The 25,227-nt window shown below is 38.3% G+C and overlaps 1 protein-coding gene across 12 annotated transcripts in view; it reads left to right on the top strand.

Annotated features, from left to right (window-relative positions):
• IQSEC1 (IQ motif and Sec7 domain ArfGEF 1) overlaps positions 1 to 25,227 on the top strand; it is a 378,402-nt gene that overhangs the window by 259,878 nt on the left and 93,297 nt on the right. The window contains exons 1-2 of one of the 12 annotated variants that reach the window (XM_072421024.1): positions 6,290 to 6,375; positions 8,633 to 8,729. The exons of 8 other annotated variants lie outside the window; for them this stretch is intronic. In XM_072421024.1, the coding sequence (XP_072277125.1) occupies positions 8,686 to 8,729 (44 nt within the window). In that variant the 5' untranslated portion in view covers positions 6,290 to 6,375; positions 8,633 to 8,685. Of the gene's footprint in view, positions 1 to 6,228; positions 6,376 to 6,432; positions 6,586 to 8,632; positions 8,730 to 25,227 lie in introns of those variants that run through there. 3 more of the 12 variants (XM_072421023.1, XM_072421018.1, XM_072421030.1) reach the window with 3 other exon arrangements.

Genomic DNA, 25,227 nt, shown 5'->3' with positions numbered 1-25,227 from the left:
GTCAGAAATTGTCATCCATCTTCTAATTATTCTGGAGAATTGCAGCACCGTCTGGGGCTGAATATGTTTCTAGATAATACAACCTACCCGTCATTTCCTGTAAAGTACCAGCTACAGATGGAGATGTTTTAGTAAACAACAATGGAAATGAAGCAGCTGTCATTAGTGAAGATATCACTAAATCGCCACCGTGATCTTTTCAAGATAGGTTTAAATGACATCTATCTTGCTGACCTGCCAATGTCCCTATTAGGTGACAGCACAATTGTAACCTTAAGAACAAAGGATCCATATGGAATGAATAGTGACAGGTTTACTGACATTTTTTGTTGTCGGAATAAACAAGAGCTTATGTGACCTATACCATTCTACCTGCAAGGATTTGATATAGTACTAGAGCAGAGGCTGTTGTAAAGAAGGCATATTGTCATTGTTTCCTGGCAGACTGTAAGAACAAATGTTACCTACAAAGGTCCGATTTTCACTTTTTTGTACTTTTTACAGCTTCTTCCTAAGGATTGGTAGAGGGCCGCCAAGGCACTGTTCACAGGTCACAAGTACTGTTAAATTAGAGCACATTATTTGTTCTCTTCTTCTTAAAGCAGAACTAAACTCCCAAAAAAACACACTTACCTTTAATCCCGCAAGTCCAACAATCCATCGGGAGGTTTCTTTATTTGGGTCCCGTGTCATCCTGGTGTCTATCTTCAGTCTGGTGCAGAGGGAGCTCCGGGCACCAACATTGAGATTGAGTGGTGTAGATGGGAAATGGGATGCCGATCTCATTCCATTATTGAAGGGTCTCCTTCTGCACATGCCTGACATAAGGACATGCTCAGAAGGAGCAGCCAAGAGCCCCCCGGGATGCGTGACCTAGGTATCCTGGGAGGCTTTGTGCTCCTATTCTGTGTTGATTGCCGCAGTGAAAGGGGAGGTGCTGCACACTTTTTATTTTAAAAAAATAAATTAATTAATACAATTTTAACTTTAAATAAAAGGGAGTTGTCTACCCTTTCATGTAATATAAAAATTTTGAGTTTAGGTCTACTTTAAGTTCAGCTGCTGGGAGTTAAAAAAGAAAGGTCCGTGTAAGTCACTCTAGTCTTATCTTACATTTATGAACTCGGAAATACCATTCTATTTGCTCTCAGTAGCTTACTAGGAAATTCTTGATCATAAAAATGAAAGCGTGTGCTGCTGGGAGAAATAGCAACAACCTGTTGCATTGTCTGCATAGACAAAGCACAGGTTTGCTTTTATTATTAGGATACAATCTACATCTACGTAGAACATTAGGTTAGACATTGTATAATTCAAAAACTGGCTCTGCGGCCTTTTCGGAGCCCTGGTCTTCTGCATACTACAATGTCTTGGTCCCAAGATGATTCTCTTTATTCTGCAATTGTTTTTTCAGGGCCCAACTAACCGCCAACCAGCACAACCTAAAGGACAAATCTTCAGTTTTGTCCAAAATGATCCTTAGTTTTCCTATAAAGTTTCTTTTAGCCTTTGAGACTCCTAATCATCACCTCTCCCTCCAAATCAAACACACAACTGCCATGCTAGAGTTTATTACTGGCAGTGCTAATTTGCCATGTTGAGGCTTTCCATAACTTCAACAGGAGTATCACACCGCATGTCTTTGTTTACCTTAGTAACAATTTTAGTCTCCTGCTTTTGCCTGTAAACTTTTTTCTAAAGACCATGGATTGATTCCAAATGGTTTTCATATTATTGCACATTTATGTCTGAGATAAGTGCTTGCTCTGTGTCACTATGTTATTACATGGGCACTGTGGGCAATGTTCATCTGGTGTTTGACTGACTGTGAAACTTAATGTTCCTCCATATTTGATGACCACCACTCTTGGGCAGCACTACATTTATCATTGTTTGCATATTTCAATTATTTATTATCATTTAGCACTTTCAGTACACGTGGCTGCACGGGATGCAGGACCCATTCTTCACCAACAACATCAACCCCCACAAGTCTTGGAGCCTTATTCATTTACCACTCTCTAAGTGTGCAGACCCATCTATCAATTTGTGATCCCAATTAGTAAAATCGACATGATTGTTTCTTAAATAAGTTTCTGATGTTGATGATTAGCTTTTGTAAAGCACTTTAGTTTGGGTGATCCTGGATGCAATGGGTAAAATACTGGCAAATGCTGACAAGTGTCAAAATAACCTTTTACCATAAACTTGCTGGATGATTTTAAAATATGCATAAATAAATTATAAACACCTGGGGAGCGACAGGAGACATGAGCTGAACTGAATTTTTTCTGCCTTGAGAAGAGACTTTTAAGGGGGAATATGATCACCCTATACAAATATATAAATGGTCCATATAGAGAACTCTCTTCCCAATTATTCACTGGGATCATTACAACGAACAAGAGGGCTCTCTTTGCGCCTGGGGGAAAAGAAGTTTAACCTCGGGATAAGGAAGGGATTCTTCACTGTAAGGACTGTGAAAATGAGGAATCGGCTCCCTCAGTAAGTAGTTTCAGCAACTTCTATAGATTGGTTTAAGAAAAAGCTGGATGATTTCTAGAAGCACAGAATATAACTGGGAATTAAGGATTTAAAGGAAAGATAACAGAGACTTGATCTAGGGAACATTCACTCATGGAATCAGGAAGGAATTTTTTTCCCCTGTTGAAGCAAATTGTACCAGGGGTATTTTTTGCCTTCCTCTGGAGCAACTATGTCCATTGGGTTTTATATCTGGGATATGTTTATTTCCCTAGTGGTTAAACTTGATGGACTTATGTCTTTTTTCAACCTGACTTACTTACTTACTATGTGTTTGGTAAGAACCAATGTGAAAAAAACTTGCAGTGAAATAATTATGGGTGTAGCTATTGCATGAAATAAAATTCTGTTTGCTTGGGTGCTTTAGCATTCTTTTCACGGGTCAGAGGCAAAAAATGCCATTTGGTTCACTTGACAGCCAGACAGCATGCAATATACCTTATATAAGTTGTTCATTATCCCTAATAATAGCCCACATTTTCTGCGTACAGGTTTCCTTTAACCTACCAGGGGGTATTCCCTGGTGTGGCTCTGGGTGGATTTTCTATGCAAAAAGTGGTAACCCTGAGCCACACTCAGGGTGGAATTTCCAGGGAGGTTAAAACTCTCCTTGTTCCCAGTTCCAGCAGGCGTCCTCCAGCAGTGCCTGCGGAGTCCTCCAGCGATGTCCGGCATCTTCTTCTCCTGCCAAAGCCGTCCGGGCATCTCTGCAAGCTGGCGATGCCTGGATGGCATCTGCGTCACCAGCCTGTGAACATTGGGGACGCCAGGCTAGGGGAAGCAGAGTGCGTGCCTGGAGGACAGGACCGGGCGGGAAATTTAAAATTAAGATGATTTTTCAATATACTGCTTTTGCATTTAAAAATCTTTTTTAATCGTACCGGCAGGGGGGTTAATGTTGAAAATGTATTTTCTGTTCCTTTTTTTTCCTCCTGTGGGCGGACAATTTTTTTGCATTGTAAGTCTTAGTTGATAATCATTGTCTCATTTTCTCTGAGTTCACGGTTTCTCTGTGATGCTGAGCAAGCTGGAATACATGCAATTAAAAACAGCATTTAATATTTTCATTTCAAGTTAGTTTGGTTGCTGAGTAAACACTTTTTTTTTGTTTTTGGCACTGTCAGATAGAGTTATAATTTAGCTGCATAGATTTTAAGACTTGGAATCCTTGTTTATGAAGTTCATTATAGAAAAAAATGATTAATGGGCTTTAGAGTTCTGATATGTAATTGTATGCTTTTTATGTAGCGAGGAAATTATAATACAATTGTAAGGACAGTTTTACAGCTTGCAGGCATAATTATAAACAGGTTATGTGGCCAACTTTTGATGTGCTGTTACAATGTAAGTAAAGTGCAGTTATACACACGATGTAACCCCAAACCCCCCAATTCCATCAAATTGTAAAATTTAAGTACAGATTATAGACACAGACAAATAGACCATCATATTTCCAGGCATTGTTTACCTCCTGTCTTTAAAGTGTTCAAAGATGTGAAGTATCTAGCCATTAAGAATAATAGCCCTGCCCATACTTATGTGTGCTTGGGAAGGCTAAAATACTCCATGGCTTTACCTGCAATATGTGCAAGGACCAAAAATGGCAACAATGTCCAGCCTCAAGCAGGCCAAGTAATAAAAGTGTGCATGTAACAATTTCAGTGGAATATTTCCTTACACTTTAAATTGTTATGCAGAAGAAGGAAGATTATGCAAAGATAATCCTTTAGTCACTCTCCAGTCTTGAAACTAAAGTAGTCATGTTTCTAGCAAAACAATACACTTGTGTTTAAATCAAAAAGTTCAGCCACATTAATCCCTTTGGTTACCAGACCAGTTTTTACAGTTCTGTGACATGCTTATTTATCTTAAAATAGCTTGCAATTTTTTAATCTAGCAAACAAATATAGTAATTCATTTTTTTAGAGTAAGTATGGTTCAATTTGGTACCTTAAATTTAATATTACAACTCCAATGGCTGCCTAATCTCAGCATTGGCCTTCTAGTAAACCGTGTGTAAAATAATGTCAGGTCAGGAGTAGGAATATCCGGACCCCCTGATAATTTCCAGTAGCAACGTAACCAAGCTTTTAAATTAAATCTGTGTTATAAACTGCGGAATAAGCACACAACATAGGTTCTTTTATAATATGGCTTTACTGTTACATAACTCTTCTTCTTGCACCACCAATCATATTTAAACTGTCAAAAGAGAAATTAATTCTATTAATGTCTGTGATTTCTTTCCATTTCCTATATCAGGCTTTCTGTATGTGAGGTCAAAAACGTCCCAGCTTTAAAAGCAGACAGGTTCCAGGATCTCCAAGCTACATACAACAGTCTTACATGAGGTGGGCTAATGAAATTTAGCATGTTAGGGTAAATTTTCTCCCAGGAGACATTATAAGGATAATTTTCCAATAGAGGGGAAAACAAAATAATGTAGCAAGAAAAAACCAAGCTCAGTTTTTGAGAACTAATAAAGAGACCCTTCTGACCCAGCTGGTTGAATATATAAAATTCACTTAGTATTAGAAATACAGAAATAGATTTGCAGTGATCCAATGTGATGCCCCCAGCTGGTTGATATAGGGATCTGCAGGAGGAACAATAAAGACTGGCAAGGGACATATTATTCTATATATGCAAATAGATCAATGTCCTTAACCTGGCCACATTTCTGTTTTAATAAAAAAAAGTGAAATACTTTATACACTTGGATATAACTCTGCAAATTGTAAAACATTTTAAAATTTACCTTTAGAGAATTTTTTAAGCCTTATTTCTAGCGGTTGAGCCCATTTGGAATCTATCCCCCTAACTACCTGATAATGCCAGGAAAAGTAATATGGCAGAAAGATGTCACTGACGTAGGATGGCGCAAAGGGAAGTAAAAAACAGACATTCTAACAATTTGCTGCTCTTCTGTTCGCTCTGTCAGCTGTTATGAATGAGAGACTAGTGTTGTCATTGCAAGAGTTAACATAATGTGTAGTAAAACCAGTTTTAAGGAAGTCCTGGCTAATCCTCTGACACGTATGGAATGCCTGATGATGTGTAAACCTCTCGGGAGTATACAGTACGTAAACACAGATTTCTCCAGCAAGATTGCAGACACCTCGGTAAGTTTGGTGTCTTTTACAATGCCTTCAGACATATCACAGAGAATTACGGCGTCAGGGAACAAGCATTATTATCATTCGGATACATATTTAATGGGATTTTTCTAATTTATACAGCAAAGATGTCCATTACCATGGAATGATGGTGTATGAAGAGATTCACTGTAAGTGTCACTGAGTTGAGTTTTCTCTGTAAGATATTATGATCATTTATGGTCAGCATTTACTGTTACGGTGTTTGTCCTTGGTTTATAGTAATCCAAGACCCGTCCTTGTGTTTATTTTAAGAAGCTCTGGGACATATGACTTTGAATAAATAATTTTTGCATACATTTGTGAACATATCAGTGTCTACAGCATTTACAATTTGATATACATGTTTCGGAAATGACATTTTTGATGTCCATAGATTGTTTTATAAACACTTGAAACACAGCAAGCAGTTTAATACCATTAAGTAACCATCCTCGTGAAGCAAAGACTCATTTAATTCCATTAAGTCACGTGCTGCATCATCTGTTATGTACAGTTCAGCTCCAATCGCTTAAGCCCCGGAATATGTCTTGTAAGGATGAAGAGCCCTTTGACCTTGCAATAAGGTTTTCCTAATGTCTGCAATCGCCACTGAGATTGCAAATTACCCCGGTTTTAGTGGACGAGCTATTGAACGGAGGGAGCTATACGGTCCAGCCCATCGACACAATGTTAGGTAAATGTGCTGATCAGTACAGTATGATATATCTTGCATGTTGTTCGACAATGAGGGACTGACTTAGCTGCATCCTCCTATTGAAGCAGAAGTGCTTTGTGTTTCCTGTGTCATTACGGAATATTCACTGCAAAGTGACACAGGCAGCGGTCTACCTGGAAAGCCGATCGCCTTTCTCCTTCACCAGCCTCTTAATGGAAGGAATAAGAGGTAGGTGACTGATGCAGTGCAGGGCACCATGCCGCAGGAGACACAATGATTTAACTGAGCAGTTTAGCAGCAGCGATCATCTGCAATGTCTGCCGTTTTGCATGTCATGGAGAAGGCTCATCTGTGCGAATACAGAGTATTGTTCTTCATTAACCCTTTGTCAGGCTGGTTGTGTTGTCTTTATAGGGATCTATCTAGTCTGTGATGTCTTAAGATGTGCCTGACTTGGTAAAATATTAATTAGGCATTTGGGTTCTTTGATTCAGACAATACAGGCTGTTTGACCATTTTTTAAATTGGTAATTAAAAATGCTTTGTATATTTGTAGAACATAATTGTACTGTTGTAGTAAAGTGAGATTGTCTTGATAGCAGTGTTTTTGTTAAAAAACAAATGTTATAGATGTACAGTCTAATACCTAGTTGGAACTCTACGGCATATAAATGTTTCAATGATGGCACTGTAGTGGTTCTAGTAGTAGTGCCTCCATTGCAAACATATTTATTTCACAAAACTAGGCTCAGTCAATCAGTAGATATAAAATACTAGCATTGTTCTGTTTGCTGCTGGATTTCCTATATCTACACATACAGACGGTGAAGGCCCAGGTTAAGAATGGGCCCAAACTCTAAAATGTTTAGTTATACACTCATACAGCTAACTCATTCATTCATGTTTGGAGTCTTAACTTTTGGATCATACAATGGTCAAAGAAAATGTCTTATGATAACCATGGGACTTTATGGTGGATCATTGTTAAATTTTATCACCTAATGGGTCCCATATTGAAGCTGTAGTTAACCTGTACTGTCCAAGTTAGCAAGTAGAATTTACTGGACCTTGTGGGAAAGTGTTGAACAATGTATAGGAGCCTTCAGAGGCACCCATGTCCACCTGCTTTAAGATGAACAGCACTGGTACTGAGTTCAGTTCACTACATGGTCAACAAAAGTCAGATAAAATGGGTCATGTTTGGTATATTGTACAACCCAACATAAGTTTTAGTACAATAGGTCTACGGTAGCCTTTCCCAGATTTTGGTAGACAGAAGTGGAACTTATTAAAGATGCATTTTCTCCATTATACAGTCTCTGTATTGATAGAAAATCACTGCGTTCTAAAGCAATAAAGTGTTTGTTTTGTAATATTAAAAGCAGCATTTCCATGTACATCATATGGGTGATCCCTTCTGGCATTCTGCCACCTAATCCTATTTACAAGCTTCCATGACCTAGTGCAAGGTAATGCTTTGGAGAATGGCCATGGCCATTCCACTTTACTTGCTATACTGTGCTATCTGTTAATGTGTTAAATGTGCATTGACGAGCTAAAGGTAGCATATTCAATGTTATAAGTGGTGTATACACTGGATTCAGTGTACTAAGTATTTTCTGTTCCCCACATTTACCTCAGTTCAAACTGAATTTCTTGATCACTACACCACTTAGCAAACATTGGTAAATCATTATAACACACTCTTGTTTTAAAATCGTGTCCAAATACAAAACACAGAACTTGACAAGGACCTGCAAACTTGACCTGTCTGCATTTTAAACTCATCATTATAGGATATGGCGGTTCTGCCGGTTAAAAAAGTCTTCTGAACTGTCACCTAAGCTGCTCTGTTGAAGTTAGGGGGTACCTATTAGCTTTATTTGACATGCATATTTAATGAAGGAAAGCAACCCCCATGTACATGAACCCTAAGTTTGGCAGTGCATTACTCTAGGGATCTAATACTTTTGCATTTACTGTTTTGTTCTGTTACTGTTTTGGTGGCTGGAACCAAAAGATGTTGGATGACTTTTCCCTTTACTTAAATCCTAAGAGAAACCTATACTAAGAGAAAGAAGTGACCTGCTACTGCTAAACTGCCCTGCTAGCTGCTATAATAATTCCAATGGCTTCTAAAGTATGAATCACTGATGTGGAACAAGTATACCATTTAGAGACAGCCAAGCAACTAGCATTTTTAGAAGTAGTCTACAAGTTTCTATTAGGTTTGATTAAAAATACATCTCTAACCAAAACCTTTTTCTTGTTTTAGATAGGACCGTTGTTGGGTATTTATGCTGACTGTGTTCCGATTTCTTCCACCTCATGACTGGGAGAGAGAGCAGAATGTCAGAGGAAATCTTTCCAAAGTACGGGAAAATCTTCTCTTAGATGGTTATCAGAGGAAGTTTTGCCCTCACTTCATATTCCAGTGGCAATTATAAAATTTCATTTTACCTTCATTTTCTGTCCGAGTAACACAGATGGCAAATAAAACCTGATCTAACTCTTTCCTACTAAATCAAAAATGGACAGAAAAAAACATTTTGGCGAGAGATCTACTTTAGGCATTTGTTGTCCCCCTTTATTCTAATGCTAGCATAGCTGATTAGACTAAAAAGGCAACATTTTTCTACCTAGGAAATTAAATGTTGTCTTTATTAAATATAGATGTATGTGTGGCTTGAAAACATTCCTTTCATGTTAGCTGTTGAATCACATGGATGTTATCTCTAGAACATATTTTAATATCCTATTTGTCAGGGATGACAAACACTTACATAAATCATGTTTTGAATATGTGGGCCTGCTTTTCAGGTTTACTGTTACTCATATATATCTTACACATTTCCGTTTTGAATGTGTCAGGTAATTTCAGATCAAACTAAGCTGACTATAAAAATGATAAAAACTATTATCACTAGTTAGTTTACAGATTGGATATTTTTGAGTATATATGAAGGAAAACATTGACATTTTATTCACCACACCGTCTCATTTTAAAGCTCTTCCAAAACTATGATATTTATCCAATGCTTTTTATTTGGGACCTTCGCACCACAGGGGTCTGGTTGACCATACAGTCATAATCTGCCTCCCGTTGTTTCTGATGGCCAGTATTACTATTACCACTAATTTTTGATTCAGCAAATGATCATCAAGCCAAGGTAGAATGGAGGTGGGTTGCAGAAACTTAATTTAGCAGACAACAATAAAAATTGGGTCAGGTGTTCTTACTGGTTCGGATTGGATAGCCAGCCAATGACGCCATAGCGCTCATTAGAACTCCTTAGAACCACCAACACATTTTAAGTATTCATCATTGAAAGTGGAATCTCAGGCAAATATCCTGTGTCTGTCTGTTAAGCAAGCAATCTTTACCAACAATTAAGGATCACAGACGGAAGTAATGACCTAACTGAATTTTATCCCCCCTCTCCAACCATAAATAAAAAATATTGCCTGAGTAGGATTTTGAAATCACTATATATACCCTGTGTCATTCTTTTATTACTACCAAACCGCTGGATATTTCTTTAGAACATTTCACAGTATCCCAAAGACAAATGGCTGCTGTTAACATTACACATACTTCATTATCTGAAATATTTTGCAAAACAATTTTTTTTAAATAAAAAACCTTCTGAGAAGTTTTGTTTAAGAACATCTGCTGTATAAATAACTGTAAGAAATGTTATTTTTTCTGTCTCAACATACTGTTTTCCCCCATGGCTAAGTCAGCTGCCCTTCACCACCCAGGGAGATTGCCTGGGTGACCAGAATGGGCTGTCTTGCTAAACAAAATAATGACAGAAATTGAGAACAGACCTAAATTCAGGTAAAATTTAGGCCTCTAGTGCTGCCCTGGATGTTCTTCCCTCTGGGAACCAAACACCTTGACCAGGATGCTGAACAGAGCATTGCATCAGTCAGCCAGAAGTTTCTCAGGTACACAGGTATACTATAACAACAGGGGATGGGAACTGCTAGTGTAGCTTAAAGAAAGGCAGCTTATTCACCCCAGGATATACCTTCTTTAATTAGGATTTTCACTAATGATATAATTTGTAAAATGTAATCAGCAGATTTCTATTGTGTTAAAACCTAGGTTGTAAGCAGTTTTTTACACAACTATGGATGCAGGCACTGTGGAGTAATTCATTCTCAAAGGTTACACCAAAAAGCACTTTCATTTTAGCAGTTTAGCTGCCTATTCTTCCCTCCCATCAGTAACTTGGCAGCCATCCAGCCTTTTATTCTTTAATGTAAACACAGGTTAAGTGTACAGGAAAAGGGGGAAGCGGAATGCTGACGGCCAACCTAAACTTTAATGGTGTTGCTTTTGTTTTAAAGCTTATTGCTGCTTGTTAATTATTGGGGCATTCTAGCCTAGTCCCTTTAAAGAGGACCTAGCATGCTCTGGTTAAGAGTCATAAGCAGCGTCACCCTCCCCAAAATACATTTAGATACACATGACTATTTTTTACCTTAAATTTTGAGACCTATTTACCTTATTTAATTACTGAATTCAGTAAATCTGCAATACAGTCAACTATTTTTTTTAAAGAATGAAGCTCTGTAATCTAATCTTTATATTGTCTCAGTACTGGTTTCATTTAACTGATTAACCAATGCCTTTTAAATAATTGCTTCACGTCTCTGTGATCTCTTTGTCCCAATATTTTAGATGTTCATTCACCATTCAAACTGGGCCCGTTTTTCTTTATGTATGCGTCAGTTAAAGTGTCTTTTTTTCTCTGGATTCATGGAAATGTTTGAATAATAGAATAAAACATAGGCCAGACTCTTTAAATCTGTCTTCCATCACCTACCTCATATTTCTATTAATAAGTATTTCCTGTGCTATCGGACATTTTTGTACTAGTTATTTTATTTTACTACATCTTTGAACATCACATTTCACATAATCGAAGGTGAATGATCAATATGAATAAAACAAAGATTGTAACAGGTTGCCTACGCATACATTAGACTTTTTTCTTTAAATAGAATGTGGAATAGCTATTTTTATGTTTCTCCCTTGTTAATCAGCAAATCATCTCTTTAGAATGAACCTCTTTGAAATAGGGGTTCTACTGGATAGTAGTATTTTAGGGATGTGCTACGGAAGGTAAAGATTGGATTTCTAAGGAAGTCTGTTTTATACACTAAGAATAAGTTGTATTGTATCTACCACAAAAACCTTTACATGTGTAGATCTTTACAAAGTGAGTTGATCCTCATTTCCTCTTTTAATTATGTATGGTATTTATTTAGATTGATTGTTTCTGTTATCCTGTACATTTAGGAGGAAATCACATCTTACTGGGTTAAGGGCACTTTAAAGCACCAATAGTGTCTGTCAGCAACAGTACTCACCAGACACCAGTCCCCCAATCTAACGCGGCACTCTTCACCTATAGCAAACCTCCGCTCAGCCTCGAAAGACTGGTTGTGTTTCCGAGCACACCGTTGCCCCCAGGACTTGGTGGTGTCTGGGGAAGGGCTGGGAAAGGACCAGAAGCCCACAGATATAGCAGTACTTAGATTCCAAAAGGGACAAGAATACAGAGCAGAGGTCATACACAGATAATCCATCCACCAGACCGAAGTGCACATGGGCAAAACATAAGCTGAGTTGGTGTCACAGGCACAAGGTTGGTCCAGGTGGTGCAACTCTCAGGGTCAGAAACAGGCAAGCTCAGCAACAGTAAATGAGACGAAACTCACTCCAGCACAGATTACCCCAGCTAAACTCTAAAACAGGCACTGGTGACTGGGAGCAGAGAGGCTATAAAGCCCAGCAGCCAGTGGAAGCACGGGAGCACTAATTGGCTCCTGAAATCCCCTTCAGCTGTGCACAGTCTCAGAGTGTGTGTTGGGGATGCCAAGAAAATACATTTCAGGCTGCACGACTAAAGGGAAGCAGAAGATGCTGCCATTACCTTGCTGATGCAGAATACATGGGGAGAGATACTGCGGTGGTGCACAGCACAGGATTGCTGGCCCCATATTCATCTCCTAACATAATATACTGCATTGACGAAAAGTCTCTGAATTTTTTGTCTGAATACCTTGCCTTAACACAAGGCATGCCAACTCACAAAAAATGTTCAATTCTAGTATTGGGTAACTGGCATGGAGAGGTGTGGAAATATTAGACGAACCTTTTCTATGCCCTGCTGTGGTAATGTCATAGATTAATGTACACTTGTAGAGGCATTTTGACTATTGCATGTGGCTTTTTACTTGGAGCTGAAAATAAATGCAAATAGGACATTTGGTTAAGAAAATGTTAGAGCTGTGTTAAATAGTTCTTTTCTGTTTATGCAAGAGCTGGGTATTTTTTTTATGTATTTTGAATTTTGGTTGTACAGTGTAGTAGATTAGTCACTTTGTATATCATCAGTCATCCCAACTTTTGAAAGTGAACTAGTAAGCAAGTAGATCTAAACATGGTGATCAACTTACTTGAAATAGTGTGACCCCTAACATCACCAAAGGGCTTTACATAATGTTCTGTGTCTGGAATGTTACAGGAAATAGTCAGGGCATGCTATAGCAGATGGGTAGATACTATAGGCTTTCTAAAAGGGACTGTCAGAAATTGGAGAAAGATTAGAGACACATTGGCCATGATTTATTAAAGCTCTCCAAGGCTGGAGAGGATACACTTTCATCAGTGAAGCTGGGTGATCCAGCAAATCTAGAATGGACCTGGTCCAGGATTCAAAACATTTGATAGCAAATCACCAATGACTTTAAAGAAATCCATTCCAAGTTTGCTGGATCACACAGCTTCACTGATGAAAATGTATCCTCTCCAGCTTTGGAGAGCTTTAATATATCAGACCCATTGAAAGAGACTGCTAGAGATCTCTGCATTTGTGGTCCCTTCACAAGTCAGCACCCATTACAGCCACCTTCCTTTCAGCAAGAATATGGTAATCAGAGCTTACACAAAGAGAAAAGCGAATAGACAACACTGAAACTTAGGGTTATATTTAAAAAAAACACAGAAAGTTTGAGGGAATGTCTAATTCCCTGTTTAAAAAATAGAGCCCTAAGAGTGTTAAAGGTGTAAAAAAGAATCACTTTGGTAGTAGAGAGCAGTATAAGAAATATTTTCTTTAACTGAGCAAGTCTTTAACCTATGTAAGCAAGGAAAAGTCTACTAGCAAGGACCCAAGCACCTCACAATAAGAAACATGGGGCCCTGTGTGGCCATTGAGCACTAGGGTGCTATACCTATTCATTGTTTATACATGGGACCTTCCTTAACTTGTTATATTTAGTAATATTAATTCCTTATTTTAGAAAAAAATCCTGCTCCTAAATTAATATAAAGTAAAAGGGACCTGCCAGTTAAAGTGCATTCTGCTTCTATTGTTTAATTCTATTATAATGAATTTATTATATTCTGATTCTATAAGTTGAATATTCTTTGCACTGGAAACAAGGGGTAGTGAGTTTGTTATGGAAGTCTGGTTAGTATGCAGTTCTATAAATTGTTCTTTGCATTGATCCTACACACAATGCTAACAATTATTTGTGCCTCTATATAAGCTTTTACTTTACTTTTGCTTCTTCTTTACTCTAAAGAAGCATAATATATTCTAGAAAATGAAAAGCAATTTCAGAATAACAATGCAAACTGTTTAGAGAACACGAAATGGCTTGCAGAACAGGTATGTTTGTTAGCCAATCAATCCTCTCTGAATAACTATTTGAGACATTTGTGAGTTTAAATGTCAGATCAAAGTGAGCACAATACAGATAGATTGGCCCGGTACCTCTCTGTGTCCCTTTGTTTCACATACATAATGAGACTGTTATTTCAGCTGTTACCTTCAGTCAGTGGCCATTGAAAGCAGGATAATCCCTCTGCTGCAGCAGGATGTGCTGTGAAATGTAGGGATCATAGATTACTTATCATCAACCAAGGCTGCTAGGGTCAATTTTATTTTCATCTAGATGCCCAATCCTATCCTCATTCATTCAAATCTGCTATTGTGAATAACAATTCCATTTTTTGTTGTGTGCTGCTATTTCTTTTGCATGAAATGTTATAAATGAGTTTAGAATTTATAATGTATGTATGGTATGCATTATTTATACTCTAGAATTTCGGAAGTAATTAAAAACTCTATTTTAATTAAGAATTAATATCAAGCTGGAAAATCTGTTCTGTCTGATACTATTGTACTATATTGGAACAATTGTCACCAACTTCACAGTGTGTGGAATACAAGGGTAGATTACTTCTTTCTAAGTTTATATGACATTTATCAAAGGTGATCAACAATCTGGGAAATTTCTGCCCAAGCAAGGTTGTCTATGGGAGCATAGGATTCCCCTTCTCTAAATACAAATATTTGGACCCACCTAGATACAACGCTACTGGTACTGTTTTTCTCTGTTTTCGCTCTTTTTTCCAATACCAATTAGTTCCACAAATTTAGCTTTCTACCTGCAGTTCTGCTGTGTATAACATTCTCTCTGTTCACTCTTCTTATGACATCAGTGATTTCCCAGAATTTGGTCTGAGAATTTGTTCCTGCGGCATGGATTTCAACATAGCTGTACTGAGTTAATTTATTTATATTCAGGCTAGGAGGCCTTGATAAACAACTTGTTAAATGACCTGTCCTTGCAAAGCACTGATAATGTAATATTTCCCTAGCAAGCAGTTCTGCTGACTATGCCTGTATTGCAGTCTGAGCTGCTGGTCAGCATTTCCTCCCCTCCCAGCTGATAACGCGGTCACTGCTTCCTTATTTCCCTCCAGCTGCTGTTAGCTTCTCACAATAGGTTTCCATGTACAGCACAGGGTACATTGTGTACAAGTAATTCCTGCCAATATGCAGCTTAATATATAACTCTGCCTTAAGGGTGACTATGGCGCCATCCAGCTAATAATTATCACTCCATGATACAGTCCAAATGCAGCTAAGATCTGCATTACCTGTGTGCTGCAAAACTTACATTTAGGAAAGTTTTCATCTAATACGGTCATTTATTGTTTGATTTTATTTGTAGTAACAGCATACCATATGGTCTATCGGTTTAAACAACTAGTCACCCTTAATAGGACCAGATTTCTTCTATCTTGTGACACTACATCCTACCCCAGTTAAAAAGGCCAGCTTATCCATGATTAAGTTATGAATTATTAGGCATATATAAATTCTGAGGTCTTATAGTATTTTATCATTGTTAATGAACAATATGGGTATCTGTTGTATCCATTTTGGAAAGCACTATAGTAATTTTTTTCTGTAATCTGGACACAGGGTGAGATGTCATCAAGGGTATAGGCTTCCCCAAAATGTCTGCTAAAGTTCCAGTTGAAAAGGGGCAGGGATTTTGCAGTTTATGGAAAAACAATACACATTTGGAAAGAAGACTCTAAATGTGGCCCTGGGGATTAGGTAACATGAACAAGATTACAAACTATAGCCACATAGAGCAAACCAAGGCAGAGTGCAGAGAAGCTGAAAAAGAAACTATGCAGGGTCAGGAACCTTTTTATTAATACATGAAAATGTGTTACTGACAGCAATGCAATTATCTGGATTTATTAAAGCTCTCCAAGACTGGTGAAAACTTGGATGATCCAGGAAACCTGGAACCTATCTGTCCCAGGACTGAAAACATTTGCCAACTATTAGCAAATGCTTTTGATGAAATCTATTCCAGGTTTTCCAGATCACCTGTGTTCTTCCATGATAGTTTATTTTCTGCAGAGCTCTAATAAATCTGACCCAATGTGTGGGTAGCTATCTGTTACCCCGAGCATCTTTCCTGCACTGAGCCACAGACTATATTAGCAGAATTTGGGTTTTTCAAATACTACTTGGATTTTTACCTTGGTAGTAAACAGAACCACTTCTGTTTACTTGTAACAGAACTGACAATTGCTGTTCAAATTCAGGAAATCCTATGGTGAGTTTACCTTGCAGTATTGTATATCTTTCATTAGAGCTGTCTACTACTCCATCTATATATTATGTTTGCAGATTCACAAACAGGTGTAACAGACCATGCAACTGCCATAGGAAGCAGAAGCATAAAGCACCTCTAACTAACAGGAATAATAAATGTGGCGCATCTATAAGATTGCTTTGAAAGCAATGTGTGTGCTCCCGCACTAATATTTCAAAATACATTTAAATGTACACTGACGCAGTGTATGGGGTTCAATATTGATGCACAAAATAAACGTTATATTAATACAAGTTTTAAAACGTTAAAATTAACCATTGGGGTTAAAGTGACAGGTTCACGTATCCTACCTCTTCCCCATTTACTGGTTTTAATTTCCCTTCCGTACTCCGCTGCTGAAATATTTGTCCATAGGAAACAATTGATAAAGTGTAAATTCCAAGTCCGTCTAGTTAGTACTTCAGTCTTCAGTACTTCAGTACTTCAATCCAGTGCCCCAGCCTATCCTATGCGGCATCATTCAGACCTGGTGAGCTCTTTCTGTAACCTCTTGTAACTCTTTAATGACCAAGACAAACTGCAGTTGTTTCATTTTGCATATGGAAGCACAGCTTGCTCCAGCAGTTAATAAATGTCTAGGCTCCATAAAGATATTTTTTTTCCTTTTTTGTGATTAACTCACAGTGAGGATTTTATACAGTAACTGACACCATGCTGCCTAATAAAATGTTGAGACAAACATCTGTCCTAATTGCATTTAATAAATAATGTACCTGTTCTGACTTACATACAAATTCAACTTAAGAACAAACCTACAGTCACTATCTCATATGTAACCCGGGGACTACCTGTACTGTAAAAAGAGAGTGTACCTAGCCAGTATAGGATTGGAATGGAGAGCTAATAAGTAAATCTTAGGAACTGGTAGGTACAGGGTTGTTTATGTTATGTCCCTATACAATATGTCTGATTAAAAGTAAATTTAAACTTTTAACATTTTTTTGAAAATGTTACCTGTCAGCACCAACATGGTCATCTTTTAAGCACATTCTGGTAAACATTGTTTTATTTGAAACAAAGAATCCTTATGGAATGGGAACATTTTGCAGCACGGATTGGGATATGTACCCTGTTTTCTTGTTTGCTTATGGCAACATGTTATTCCAATTTGCTTTTCTGTCCTGTGGGCTTTCTATGGCCCGTTTTAACACTGCAAAGATTGATTGATTTTGTTTTGCAGTGGATAGCAGTTCATTGCCAGGCTGAAATAATACAGTACCTTTCATGTCTTTGTATTTTCTTGATATAAATTCATATACTCTGGGATCCATTCAGAATACCAAAACCCCTTAATTTGCGTTGGAATGTTACGATCAGAAGCTATGTGACTGGGAGAATGAATGTTGGCCGGCGTGGTGGCATAAAATTGGTTGTGTCAGCAGATGTGAGGAATTCCCGCAGCTCACAGTGCAACATAGATTACACACAAAGAACTGGGCTGCTCAGAAATGTCAGTCCTCAATTCTGTTAGCTGGACAAGGGATGGAAGACATGGCTGGAATGCAGGTGAGAAGAGCAGCTTTTTGCTGATAATATGCTGATGTGATCACATACAAGCAGGCATAGATAATAACATTTGTGTTTTACTGAATACAATTTAAGTTATGTTCTTAGCAAACCAGGCACATCTTCCTTCCTGAATCATATCCTTTTGCTAACTCAAGCTATTCTCAGAAAATTATGAATGGTCTGCAATATCTTCTAAATAGCTGAGTCTGTATTTGTCAATGACTCCTCCACAAGTCATAAAAACTTTTTTCATAATAAAATGTAAAACAAATCTGAGTTTATTTAAAAAATAACTTTTTCAGTTTTCTGTGGTGTACTTCCTGCACCTCCCAATTTGTTTGTTAAACTGAATATTACATTGTAAAGCCATCAGAAGGACTGTAACCCTTTGCATATCAGAGCACCCTCATATACGTTCCCCTACAGAAACCTAGAATGTGCACACTATATATTCTGAGTGGTTGTGGTATTTTGCTGTTCTGTCCACAAGTTTGTTTTAATTAAATACAATTGCTTTTGAGTACCACTAAGTTCATTTTACAGATATGCATAGTTATGTTTTTTAAGATTTTAGATTTAGCATTTAAATCTGTTAGGATGTTCTTCTATGCTATCTAGTGTTTTATGTAAAGGAAGTGTCCCCCACCTACTATATTGTAAGCTGTTCGGGGCAGGGTCCTCTCCTCCTATATCACTGTCTGTATCTGTCTGTCATTTGCAATCCCTATTTAATGTACAGCGCTGCGTAATATGTTGGCGCTATATAAATCCTGTTTATTATTATTAATAATAATAATAACAAAGTGTCATGGTGCTGCAAGGCAGGCTGTTGGACCCTCTGTGTCACCAGCTCGGAGACATGCAGAGGGCGCAGAGTCTGAGCAGCTGCCCGGTCTTCACCAGAGCCTCTGGAGGTGAGGGTGTTGTGCTGCGGGCAACTGCCAGGTTGCGGCCCCGTGCACTTCCTTTTAAGGACAAGTCATGTGATAGATGGAGCCATGTGACCTGCTGCATCTTATCCTAACACCAAAGGGAGGTCCTGGAGACTAGAGGTTGGTGCTGTTCACATCTCCACCAGCAGGGGGAGCGCGTCTGTGAAACACTCTAGTTTTAGGAGGTAGTGGAGCTGCTGACTGGCAGTCACATGACCTAGACCAGGAAGTGAGCGGAGGAGGTGATGCCTTAGCAGAGCTGGTGCTGGCAGCAGGGGAGTATAAGGTGGGTGACACTGAAGAAGGTAGAGTTGTTTTGGGGGACTTTTGAGTTTAGTTACTCTTTAATGACAGAAAGTCAGCCATACTGAGGGGATAGTCAGTTTGTAAAAATCTGTATAACGCTGTACTTTTTACTACCAGTCAAGTGCAGGCCCAAGCTCTGTCACATGGCTTGGTGGGGATTTTCTCCTCCCAATGGAGTCTTAGCTGCTTTTCATTCAAATGTAACAACAGGCAGGAAATATGGGGAAATCTGCCTAGTAGGGTCATATGCAGAAAAAAATATTTGTTAATGCATGTCAGAGTGATAGATCAGCTGTGTCACCTCTGGATCCCTGGCTACTAAATGGCATTTATGTAAATCTTTGTTTTGAATTGTTTAATTATTATTGTACAAACACAGTCATTTCTTAGCACAGTATAATGTCAGATGTGTCTTCTATTGTCACCCTTATCATTGGTGATTTACAGCAATGGAGAATCTATCGGCTGAAAAAATATGCAAACAATTGTGATTTTTATTTCTATCGAATGCAAGTTAATTATACCAGACAACTCTACAGCGGGTTAGTGAAAAATAATACATAAAGCATAAACAGACTTTTTTGAAATATTCTGAACCCAGAAATATTTTAGGGAAACATTGAGGGTAGAATTATAGGAGGTGTCAATTTAAATACACATATGTTTACAGTTGTATCTGCTAAAGGTTTTGTTGTTCGGTTAAGATTGATTTACAAGATGCCTTACTGTATTTTTCTGCATAATTGCTATTTGGATGATGTGGATTAATCGTGAAGTGACCCCGGAAGCTGTGTTGATGAAATTTGAAAATACAATTGTCACCCACCTAATTGTGCAGTTGGGAAGATTTGTATAAAACACGACACTGAATGACTAGATTTGCAAATCCCTTGGTAAAACAATAAAAGTATATTTATTTATTATTTATGTGTGCATTTGGCACCAGGTACAGACTATAGGACTGTCATCTTCTTCCTTGCTTTACTAAATATTGTGACCTGGACCAAGCATCTAGCCAATGAAGGCTGGACTTGTTCAGGGTCATTGGCTTATTTACCATTAGCAATGACTATTTGTGAAATAAACAATAAAAAGGTTTGCTGTAATAAAATTAATATTATTACACAGTATTTATATAGTGCCGACATATTACGCAGAGCTGTACAAAATCCATAGTCATGTCACTCAAAAGGAGCTCACAATCTAATGTCCCTATTATAGTCATTAATACAGCCTAAGGTTAATTTGGGGGAATCTAACTAACCTAACTGCATGTTTTTGAGATGTGGAAGTAAACTCACACAGACACAGGGAGAACCTGCAAATTCCAAGCAGAGAGAGCCCTAGCTGAGATTCGAACCTGGGTCCCAGCGCTGCAAAGGCCGTAGTGCTAACCACTGAGCCACTGTACCATTTGCAAATGTAAATTCTGCCCTAGCAGTACCCTTAAAAAGTGCCCCTAAATTTTTCCTGAAAAATAGCCGTTCACTTCCTGGTATGTGAGTGTGCCTAGGCACTCATGTGCCAACAGCCTGATGTCTGCAGTGTGATATTTAAGGCACATTTCTAATTAGGTGTGAAATTTGATGTTGTCACTACAATTACACTTGTGGGAGGCTCTAACATGACGAAGCAAAGCCCTCCATCTACCAAGATGGTCACCTCCACACAGAGACACGTAGAACAAGAAGACCACAGTACTCGCAGCTTGTCCTTCGCCCTCTGTCTGACTTTCTGGAGACAGCTTTTAGAATTCTTTAACCTGTTGCTTTGTCTGTAGTTTATAATAGGTCTGATTTCATAAAGCATACAGTTTAATTGGTCAACCTGGGTGATCCAGCAAACCTGGAATAAATTTCCTAAAAGTAATTTGCTATTTGTTAGCAAATGTTTTCAATCCTAGACCAGATCCAGACCAGCAGGATTGATCGCTTCATCTTTTAAAGCCGCTTATTTGACAAGGAAACATCTGCAATTATATTGCATCCTATTCATTGTATGTATCCATAACCATTACATTACTGTGTACCAATCCGAGCCAAAAAGGGGAATGCTTTGTAATACAATGCCGCTAAATATGTAATCAATGTGACACATAATAATACTGCCACCTAAAATCATATACTAATAAACTTTTTCTCTGACAAATGCTACTTAGTTGCTATTTATTAACATTGTAAGTAGCCAGTAAATCATAAGGTGAAAGAAAGTTAATTGATTTTGTTGAAATTTTTTTATGACTCCCCCTGGAAGTTATACTTAACATTTTTCTAGTTTTCTACCAAAAATCTAATGTTTGGCTGTCTAAAGGAAAGATGCTGCCTGGTGATAGGTTGAACCTAATTTTGCTTTCTCCTCGTAGTTCTGCAGAATACAAAGGGAGAACCTGCAAACTCCATGCAGATAATGTCCTGGCTGGGAATCGAACCTGGGACCTAGCGCTGAAAAGGCCGGAGTGCTAACCCCTGAGCCACGGTGCTGCCCAGTAAAGAAGTGACATGGTCTTCCCCAGTGTGCATATAAATATAGTAGGCTTGATTTATTAAAGCTCTCCAAGACTGGAGAGGATACACTTTCACCAGTGAAGCTGGGTGATACAGCAAACCTGGAATGGATTTATTGAAAGTCATTTGCTATTTGCTAGCAAATGTTTTGAATCCTGGACCAGATCTATTGCAGGTTTGCTGGAACACCCAGCTTCACTGATGAAAGTGTATTCTCTCCAGCTTTGGAGAGCTTTAATGAATCAGACCCACTGTATCATTATTGTGGAGCGCTATTTTAGTGGGCCTGATTTATTAAAGCTCTCCAAGGCTTGAGAAGATACAGTTTAATCAGTGAAGTTGGGTGATCCAGCAAACCTGGAATAGATTTCTTCAAAGTCATTTGCTATTTGCGAGCAAATGTTTTGAATCCTGGACAGGACCATTTGCTGGATCACCCAGCTTCACTAATGAAAGTGTATCCTCTCCAGCCAATGTCAGTCCTTTCATTGTTACTTTTCTAGAGGAGGAAACTGTTCAAGCTGTGAATATTCTATTAGAGGATAAACTAATGGATCATAGCTACATATCTCTGCATTCTCCATTACTGTAAACTGGGAGTTAGGCCACGGCCATTCAGTTCTGACTGCTTCCTACCTGTGGCCCACCAGCCCTCCACCAATACAAGATTCCTATATATATGTATTTATATGTATAAAAAACCTAGAAGTAAGTTTGTATTGTAAGAACAACCAGGCAAAATATATTAATATATAGTATTTACATAGTGCCAACATTTTACACAGCGCTGTACAAAGTCCATAGTCATGTCACTAGCTGTCCCTTTGATTGAGGAGCTCACAATCTAATGTCCCTACCTCAGCCATATAACATTAATACAGTCTAAGGTCAATTTTGGGGGGAAGCCAATTAACCTATCTGCATGTTTTTCGGATGTGGGGGGAAACCAGAGTACCCGGAAGAAACCCACACAAACAAAGGGAGAACCTGCAAACTCCATAGAGTACTGGCCGAGATTCAAACCTGGGATCCAGCGCTGCAAAAGCCAGAGTGCTAACCGCTGAGCTACCATGCTTAGCTGTCATTTGTGATCTGTACATTAGAAAATGACAACCTTTAACTTTGGACCATGCCTGTAATTACTTTCATCCATAATTCCTACATAACTCCCAGGGTTAAGTTGTTGGTAGATCAAAATGGAGATCATCCAACCAGAATATAACAGGTACAGCTTACGTATGCCTTTGTAAAACAAAGCAAGAAAAAGCAAGATTTGAGTTCTATCCCTTGAGAAAGCCCAAACTTCTAGGTTTTAAGGTAGCAAGCAATGACCAACAGTTTGTATTCCTTGTATTGCATTTAATTGTTTCCAACATGTTATAAAATTCTGCGTGATCCAGTATTGATTGTTCCATTTCCTGTGAACAAAATGAAATGAAGCTTTTTCCATCCATCATTGTATGTCAGGACTGAAATGGGTATCAGTTTCATGTTTGTAGTTCAAGGACAACACAGGCCCTGTCATTGCTCTCGGTGAGCCGGTTTGCCCATCTATGACTGTACACAAATCTCATTGTGTTTGAATAGACATATTAGGATTCAGTTATAAACAATGTACAAAAAAAAGCCAATGCTTAAAATGTTCTGCACATTTAGCTTGCAATGCATGTGTCCTATATGAAAGCCAGTCAGCATGGTGTGTCTACCAGCACCTGCCATACATCATCCAAAAGAAAGAAAACATTATAAACAGCTGGCATCAAAATATCTGATTTGGGGAGATACCACCATGAGCTGTATCTGAGAACTTTGAGCTGCACAGTTGTATATAGATCTAAACTTGTATTCACTGAGATACAATCACAGAATGATGTTCATGCTTGCTTGTTACCTGGAGTTTGCTGCAAATCAAAGTTCATAAACTACTATAAGTAATAATAAACTTGTGCAGCAAATGCAAAAAAAGAAATGATTGGGTGTGATTTATTAAAGGTCACGAAGGCTAGAGATGATACACTTACATCAGTTAACCTGAGTGATGCAGCAAACCTGGAATTGATCTGATCCAGGATAAAAACATTTGATAAAAAATAGTGAATTGCTTTTATGAAATTCATGCCAGGTTTGCTGGATCACCCAGCTTCACTGATGAAAGTGTATTCTCCCCAGCCTTGGTGAGCTTTATTAATTCAAGCCTATTACCACAAAGCACTCAGTGTGACTCAAAAGCAACGTGAACAATCTGCACTTCTTGTGTTTCACTCTAGTGCACTGCCCTCTACATTCAATAGGAAATACACTTACCCTCCCAAATACCTTTGTATCTCAGAAAGGTGTGTGAGCTTCATAAAGGATTCGCAGAAGGGAATCCTCCATCCATTGATCTTCTATACCCTTTAATGTCAGCAGATTTATCTTCTATATAACATCTTTTAATTGCTCAATCAAAGAATCACTGATGGGGCTTTTCACATTCATAGTTTACAGAAGTCACAGAACTGTCTGCAATCTACCAATCAACTCTGCTTCTCTTTATCACTGTAATAAATTTGAGCGTTTCCAGAGAGCAGGGGCAGCAGTTGACAGACGTTTTATTTTTGTATGTGCTTAGATGACATATAAAAACTTTCAGTCACCCCCTCTCTTTTTAATCTGTTATTGGCCAGTTTTCCTGTGTGTGTCTGCGTGATTAGACTGACTTCAGGTATCTCCCTGTAGTAATGGACAGTCCACACTTTAGACATTATCTTTGCTCCTCCAATGACCTAGCACTGACTTCCTCACTCATAACCTCATCACACATACGGCTCCAAGACTTTTCTAGAGCTGTCCGGACTCTCTGGAATGGTCCTCCTCATCCGCCTTGGAGCCGTGCGTCTGATGAGGTTATGAGTGGGGGAAGTCAGTTGTAGGTCATTGGAGGAGCGGAGAGAGCGGTTAGGGGGGTATTTTATCCACCAGGTCAAAAAGGTTAGTGGGACTGTGGAGGGATTTGAAGGCAAAGCACAGGAGCTTGAATTTAAATTCTAAGGTGAAATGGAAGCCAATAAAGAGAACCCCCGACTCTTGCTTGCAGCATGTTGTGGCATGTCTGCCTCCTGCAGATATATATGCATAAATATCTCCCCTCTTATTGTCTGTTATTCCTCCACCTCTTAGATTGTAAGCTCTTAGGGTCCTCTACTTCTCCACGGTCTGTATCAGTCTGTCATTGCAATCCCAATTAAATGTACAGCACTGCGTAATGTTGGCACTATTTAATCCTGTTTAATATTATAAAACAGTAAAATAGTCATGTGCAATGATTTAAAACCTTTAGCATTATTTTTGTCCCCATAATATACAATATTCCAAATCAAATAGCAATCCCTATGTGTAGTGTAACAGACTGTCCTTTCCCTGTTTTCTTTGCATAGAATACACCTTATTTCTTTATGCTAGTGTAAAATGCTATGAAGTTTTTCAAATTCCATACACTAGATAGCCTAGAAACATGATTTTGTCACATTCAAACTAAAATGTATCACCCACCAAAATGATAACATTCAAGCTTAACTGATCAACTTTTGTTTCACTGTTTTACATCTATGTAACAATAAATATAAATATAT

This window comes from Pyxicephalus adspersus, chromosome 8, assembly GCF_032062135.1.
Source record: "Pyxicephalus adspersus chromosome 8, UCB_Pads_2.0, whole genome shotgun sequence".
NCBI classification, from domain to species: domain Eukaryota; kingdom Metazoa; phylum Chordata; class Amphibia; order Anura; family Pyxicephalidae; genus Pyxicephalus; species Pyxicephalus adspersus.
The sequence above is the reverse complement of the archived record's forward strand: the minus strand, read 5'-3'. Positions and strand labels throughout refer to the sequence as shown.